The 7,500-nt window shown below is 55.5% G+C and overlaps 2 protein-coding genes across 2 annotated transcripts in view; both read left to right on the forward strand.

Annotated features, from left to right (window-relative positions):
* Nucleotides 1-192: 192 nt before the first annotated feature.
* Nucleotides 193-1,685, forward strand: PTSG_13003 (uncharacterized protein; the record flags this gene model as incomplete). Its single annotated transcript, XM_004988414.1, has 3 exons — nt 193-256; nt 439-565; nt 827-1,685. The coding sequence occupies 3 exons, from the start codon at nt 193-195 to the stop codon at nt 1,683-1,685; spliced, it is 1,050 nt and encodes a 349-aa protein (XP_004988471.1).
* Nucleotides 1,686-2,623: 938 nt separating this feature from the next.
* The window catches only part of PTSG_10134 (uncharacterized protein), a gene marked incomplete at its 5' end in the record, with an annotated part of 5,864 nt that continues 987 nt past the window's right edge, over nt 2,624-7,500 (forward strand). The window contains 8 exons of the mRNA XM_004988415.1: nt 2,624-2,860; nt 3,336-3,918; nt 4,134-4,198; nt 4,443-4,566; nt 4,844-5,004; nt 5,332-5,441; nt 5,691-6,165; nt 6,534-6,670. Of these exons, the coding sequence (XP_004988472.1) occupies nt 2,624-2,860; nt 3,336-3,918; nt 4,134-4,198; nt 4,443-4,566; nt 4,844-5,004; nt 5,332-5,441; nt 5,691-6,165; nt 6,534-6,670 (1,892 nt within the window). The remainder of the gene's footprint in view (nt 2,861-3,335; nt 3,919-4,133; nt 4,199-4,442; nt 4,567-4,843; nt 5,005-5,331; nt 5,442-5,690; nt 6,166-6,533; nt 6,671-7,500) is intronic.

Here is a 7,500-nt window from a genome sequence, read left to right on the forward strand (position 1 = left end):
ACACGCGCACACACACACACACACACACACACACACACACACACACACACACACACACACACACACACACACACACACACACACACACACACACACGCACACTCACGAACTCGCTTACTCACTCGCTCGCCCACTCACCCACTCACCCCCTCGCCCGTACACGCTTTCCACGTCATTCGCCTCTCGGCAGGCATGGTCATCATCATTGCTTTGATTCTGCTGTTTGTGCGCCGCCGACGTAACTCAGCCAACGCAGGTCTGTCACCCCATGCACCTCATGTACCCATGTACCTCATGCACCTCCAAGTCCACCCCCATCCCAGTTGGATCGATGTGTGGTTGTGTTCCCTTGTCTTTTTGGTGCCAATCACCTCAACGCCTCATCTATGTGCATATCCCAACACCGCCGCCCATCGCGGTTGCCTGCATATACGACAGCTGGCAAGAGCAAGGTGCCAGCCCCGCCATCACGTGGGGCGCAGCGACCGGCAAACCACGTCGGCCAATACATGGTCCCCGTCTCAAACATGTTCCTGCCAGACTACGAAGAGCCAGATGCCATCAGGTGTGTGTGTGTCTGTGTGTGTGTGTGTGTGTGTGTGTGTTTGTCTCTGTGTGTGTGTGTGTCTGTGTGTGTCTGTGTGTGTGTGTGTGTGTGTGTCTGTATGTCTGTGTCTGTCTCCCGTCGTTTGCTTTCTGTCCTTCTGTCTGTCTACGTTTGTCTTTTTGTTTCTGTTTGTGTGCCCGCGTCTGTCTGCCGTGTCAAGCCTCCCCCCCCCTTCCCCCGGTCCTGCTCACATGTCCCATTGTGGTGTTCGCTCGCCAGCCCAAACCGGGTGTACGAGCTGCCGATGCACACGGGAAAGACGGCGCCACCGGCCTACGCAACAGCAGCAGCAGTCAGCGTCGCCCGCACCAAGACCGCCCTGTACGACGTGGGCGATGGCGGCGATGGTCAGGCCATCTACGACAACGCTGTGGAGGAGGACGTGCAGGGCTTTGGGGTCCCACTCTACGACAGGGCATCGCAACAACAGCCGCCGCAGAAGCAAACCCAGGGCGCACCGCTCTATGATGTCGCATCACAACAGCAGCAGCAGAACACGGCTCCGCTGTATGACATTGCAACCACCGTGACGCCACAACAGCAGCACGAACAGCTGCGAGGGTTTGATGTCCCCTTGTACGATGTCGCTTCGCAACAGCAGCAGACGCAGCGGCGTGCAGGCGCGCTTGCTGTCGACGTGACGTACGACAACCCAACAGCCAAGTCCCTGGCCAACGTTGGCAATGATGAAGATGAGGAGGAGAAGGACGGTGCAAAGGCACGAGCCAACGCCCCCACCTACGATATGGCCTCACCAATGCCAGCGCACTATGCGGAGAACCCGCGCCACCGCGCCCTGCACCCATCGTACGACGTGGCCACGTCCGAGACAGACGGCGGTGGCGACGACGACCTCTACGCCACAGCGGCTGACGTTGCGCACAGCGACAAGAACACGCACCAGCAAGCAGCGGCCACGGACAAGAACACGGACCCCGATGGTGGATATCTGATTACGTTCCCCTCCTCCTCGCAAACGCCCTCGCGGCAGCAGCGGCCGCCTACCCTGCCCACCTCCACCACGTACGACAACATTGGCGATGACGGCGAGGCGCTGTACTCTGCACCAACACTCTGACGATGACGCAGCGACAAGCACGCCGCATTGGAGCATTTCCTCTTGCCTGTGCCTCGCTCTCTCGTTGGATTTTACATTACCGTCTTTCTGTTTTTTCCTCTGGTTTTGTTGCTCCTTTTCCTTGCTTGTTATTTGACTTTTGGTTCATCCTCATCCACGCGCAAGCGAGATGCATGAACATCGTTGTTCTGTTGTTACTTGGGTTTCTTCTTCCCCTCCCGTGCAAGTTCAACACACTGCTCCTGGCTTGTTTTGTCCTTGAATGGGGGGACTCCATGCATTTGTGTTCGCCATGATTCCTGCTGTTACGTGACAACGTTATGTGAAGTTCTTCTTGATTTGATGCTGTCCCTCACTAACAGTCTTCTTCTTCTTTTCAAGCACGAAGGCATCCTTCCTTCAGTCCCAACTCCTTCCTAATGCCAGTGCTTCCTTGCTTGTTTTGCTTCTTTGCTGTTGTTGTTCCTGCCTTCCACAAGCAAGCAACAGCTGTCGTTCCTGGAGTCGCTGGTCGCCTTGAACACCTTCATTTGCTGCTTGTTCGCTTCATTCATTCATACAAGCTGATGAGTGGTGCCAACCAAAGGCAAAGGAAAGCAACAACAACCCACAACAACCCACACGCACACACGCCCAGACCCACACTCGTCTCATGCTGCTGAAATTTAATGGAAAACATTCATCATTCCTCGTGCCTCGCCCCTCGCCTTTGAAGTCCTTTTTGCTTGCGTGGGTGCGTGCGTGTGCGTGCGTGCGGGTGGGTGAGGATTGGACGAGCGACAAGACTCTTAAGACTGTGACAGGACCGTCGCAAGACTGTGACAAGGCTGTGACAAGAGTGACAAGAGCCGGCAAAGGGAGAAGGAGGAGGAGTCCTGCAACAAAAGCAAACAGGCCCGCGCAACAAGGGAACAGAAGAACAGTCATTTACTTTAGTCATGGCGGTGCTGCCGCTTGCCGCCATCCACGCGGTGACGCTGGTGGCAGTTGCGTCCTCGCTCTTGTTCGTGAGCCAGTTCCCGTACCACTGCATTGCTGGCAGCCCAGGCATAGTACCAGGGTACCAGTCTCCACCAGATCTGACAGAGGCAGAGGTGACTGGCGTGCCCCTGGACTACCTCGACGCAAGCTTGGATGCGCCCGCGCCCCTCGTCAACTTCAAAGAGTTCTCTGAGGTGCATGTGTGTGTGCGTATGCGTGTGTGCGTATGCGTGTGTGCGCGTGAAAGTGCGCGTAGCTCCTGGTTTTCGTTGCCTGCAAGCACGCAAGAGCAATACAACCACACAAAAATTGCGAGCACAAGAGCTTGCTCCCTAACTCACTCTCTCACTCACTCACTCACTCACACACACACACACACTCACACACACACACACACAGCTTGCTCACTAACTCACTCACTCACTCACTCACACACACACACACACACACTCTCTCTCTCTCTCTCTCTCTCTCTCTCTCTCTCTCTCTCTCACACACACACACCCACACACACACACACACCTACACACCCACACACTCTCTCTCTCACACACACACACACCTACCCACTCACACACACACGCTCTCTCTCTCTCTCGCACACACACTCACTCACACACGCTCACTCACTCATGCACACTCACCCACTCACTCTCAATCTCACTACAGGAGTTTGCACTCGAAGTGCAGTTTGCGCAGCAAGAATACCAGCTCATGACACTCCGCACAGCCACAATGCTGCAGATGCTGGTGGCTTCCATTGAATTTGAGCTCCTGGTCAAGAACGGTTATGAGCCTCGCCCAGACACGCCCACCCAAGCGCCCGAGCTCAGGCACGTCGGGCGGGCCCTGGCCCTCGGCTCTGCAGACAAGCCCTCCTCAGCCAGCGCAGATGTCCTGGCCGAGATTGCAGAGTACGCTAGGGAGGTCGGGTTCGAGTTCATTTCCATCCCTGACAACATTGAGACAGACAACTACGTCTATGTCAGCACCGTGCAGGCAGACTGCCGCGACCACGCCGCAGACGTGCTCTTCATCTTGGACAGCAGCGGCGACGTTGACCAAGACTTCTCCCAACTTCGGTCGTACGCCGTGCAAACCGCCTCCCGCTTCGACATCAGCCCTTCCCAGACCCGCATCGCCTTCATGACATACGCAACCACGCCCTCGCGCCTGTACACGTTGAACGCTGCGGAATTCCTTTCCGCAGACGAGCTGTTGGCCCATGCTGCTACGGAGAACTTTCGAGGGGGTGAGTACGAGTGGAGCGCTGAGGCTGCTGCTCTGCGATGCTGCTTCATGGTGTCTGGGTGTGCTGTACCTCAGCTTTCTCCTTTTGTACACTATTCAACCATCGTTTTCGTCTTTTGGCTGTGGCCGCGGCTGTCAGGTTGCAACGCGCACGCGACTACGCTCCAATCTTCTCTCACTTCCTCACCTTCCACGCACACCCCTGACGGCCTTCAGGTTTCACCAACACCGGGGCGGCTCTGGCTGCTGCACGACAGGCGGTATTCGGCGAAAAATATGGAGTGAGTGTCATCTCGGATGTTCGGCGAGCTGTGAGCCCTGAGTTATTGCGGTGCGCGGTTGCGGTTGTTGTTACTGTTAGTGTGATGATGATGAACTTGCTGCAGGTTGAAGACGGAGGCAGGGTTGATTTGCGGTTGCTTGGTTGCAATCTCGCAGCAGCTACAGAGCAACGACTCACTCTCATTCATCACCCGCACACGCACACGCACACGCACACGCACACACGCGTGCAATGCAACACAGATGCGCCCTGCGTACCTGGGCATTCCCCGCATTGCAGTGCTGTTCGTGAGTCACTCGGCCCATGACAGCTTCATCGCGCCTGCACGCCAGCTCCGCGAGCACGGAGTCACCGTCATCGTTGTTGGTATGGCGATGCCCACTTGCGTCTTGGTCTTCGGCTTGCGTATTACCCTTTAGTGCACATGCAAGCTTGCAGTGCACCTACTTGTTCAGATGTCTGCCTGCCCCACGTTATCTTGCAGGTCATGAGTGCACCACCACGGCCTTCAGCTCTCTCTCTCCTTCTCTCTCTCTCTATGTCTCCCTGTCTGTCTTGCTTGCTTGATCTCTTGTTCTCTGTCTGTGGTTGAGAGAGGTTCTCACCAATCCTTCCAACCACGTGTATGCACGTGTGACAACAGGGACGGGGAGTGTGTCGACGAACGAGATGGCGCTGATTGCCAGCGAACCCGTCAGCGAAAATGTCATCCGCATCGGCGACGTTCCAAAGTTTGTGGTGCTGCCCCAGTTGGTGGCGGCCACCATGTGCAGGCAGCCAGTCATTGTCGACACAGCCAATGCGGTGAGTAGCAGCATGAGAGGCGGGGTTGCTTGTGTGGGGTTGTCCCTGTAGTGCTCTGTGTGTATGTGTGATCTGTGTGTATGTGTGATCTGTGTGTATGTGTGCTCTGTGTACGTGCTTATGTGTGTGCTCTGTGTGTATATGTGTACGTGTGTGATCTGTGTATGTGTGTGTGTGTGTGTGTGCCTGACCGACTGTCTGCCTGACTGTCTGCCTGAGCTTGTGCGCATCACGTCGCGTTTGTTCCGTCATGGCTCATGTGCCTTGCACCATCGCCCACCACATCACAACACTGCCTTCCTTCTCATGGATGCTTCACGACACCAGGTGCTGGTCCGTGGTTTGCCACCACGGGCGTTTCGCTTCTACCGCCTCAATCCCATGTTCAAGCGGCTGCAGCGCATCAACTTCTTCATGGAAATGTTCAGCGGCCAGACGTGAGCCTATCGAGCGCGTGTCCACTCTGATGTCTTGGCCTTGTTACACTGCGTACCTTGCATGCACGCACGCACGCACATTCGCACAGATGCATGCCAGTAGATTCCCAAGCTCATTCACCGCACGCACACACAACACGCCACACACAACACGCTACACACAACACGCTACACACCACACACACACACACACGCACACACACACACACTCACTGACGCTGCGTTCATACATACGCACCGTTTTACCAGGGACGTGTTTGTGTCGATGAACGGAACGCTTGTTGGGCCATATCACCACGACATAGCGTACACGACACGCGAGACTGCCAAAGCGTTTTCCATTGCCAACTTCTCTTCATTTGATGCTGTCACGTTCGCTGTGCAGGGGCGCCCCACCTCGCTCATCACCGCTGCGTCGTTTCGCCTCAACCTCGTCAACGCCATGTTCACCGGTGGACCCGTACATGCGGTCTCGCTGCCCTTCACTGCTGCCCGTCCGGGAAAGACCGTGTCGCTACCTCCTTTGGAGGCGACAGGGGAGAGCGCGGTTGGCACAGCGGTGACGCTGCTGCTTCAGGGATTTGACAACACGACGTTCATTGTCACCGCAGGTGGACAGCGCGTGCGGCTGACACAGTACATCATGCTTGGGGACTCACACCGCACGCTCGTGCTGGGGCGGAACATGTCGGATCCACTTAACATTGGCGGTGTGCTGCTGCAGGTGATGAGCGCACAGATCACGACGATGACAACCACAGTGACAACCACAGTGACAACCACAGTGACAACCACAGTGACAACCACCACCACCACCACAACGTCAGTCGCAACAACTACAACAACAACAACAACGACCACCACTTCGACTGTCGGGGGTCCAGCAACAGTGCCTTCAACTACGACTACGAGCGATACGCCGCTGCCACCCACCACGTCACCAGCACCGCCAATGCAGCAGGGGCCGCAGGGCACAACCACAATCACAACCACAACCACAACCACAACCACAACCACAACCACAACAACGATGTTTACCACGACTACAACAACGACGACGGTATTCACCGCCACCACAACTGCTGCCACCAGCACGACAACTACCACAAACGGAGCAAGGCATACAATCAACCCAACTACCGCCACTTTGCACGCCACAAGCGCAGCCATTACACCATCAATCCCATTAACGACTGCCACAAGCACCACCGTCGCCACTACGACACCAAGTACCCCTGTGCCAAGTACAACAGCTACCCCATCAACATCATCATCATCATCATCATCATCATCATCATCATCATCGCCACTGTTTGCTGGTGGTCGGCAGTCATCATCGTCAGTGGATACAGCGACGGTTGCGGGCAGCGCTGCAGGCGGCTTTGCTGGTGCGTGAGTGAGAGAGAGAGAGAGTGTGTGTGTGTGTGTGAGTGTGGGGTTTTATTGGGGAAAACTCGCTGAAATCTTACACTGCTCCCAGCGCTCAGAGATGGGGAAGGCAATTGCGGCAAAACAAAAGGGCAGCGGTGTGTGTGTGTTCACACTTGTGTCGCTCATTGGCAACCCTCCTCTCGAGTACAGCAGCTGACATGTGTCGATCACCCCCCCCTCTCTTCTCTCCACTCCTATATTTGTGGGTCACTAAGAATCGGGTTCGGATGTTACCACAGACAATATGCAGTGCAAAGAAACGCTTACAGCACAAAGGTCGCGCAGAACGCGCGAGTCTTACTCCGAATGTAATATACGTATCTGGGTACATTAAAGCCGCTTATGCACGCAAGATCAGCCTGTGGGTACGATATGCGGAGTAAATAAGTGGATAGGAATCCACTATATTTCGAATAACAGTCCATGGGGGAGTCGATAGAGAGATGTGCGAGGTGATTGTGGTGCCGTCCCGCAAAACCTTATCTGCTATTTAGAGTACTTACATGGACATCCATTGCTATCTCGTATAACTAGCGCCCTTGCCGCTCGGACGTCGGTGCTGCCCTCCGGCCTTGATAAATATTCCAATTTGTTACGTTCGTCGTCTCGTGTGTGTGTGTGTGTGTGT

The sequence above is a fragment of the Salpingoeca rosetta genome (genome assembly GCF_000188695.1).
Source record: "Salpingoeca rosetta unplaced genomic scaffold supercont1.35, whole genome shotgun sequence".
Classification (NCBI taxonomy): domain Eukaryota; class Choanoflagellata; order Craspedida; family Salpingoecidae; genus Salpingoeca; species Salpingoeca rosetta.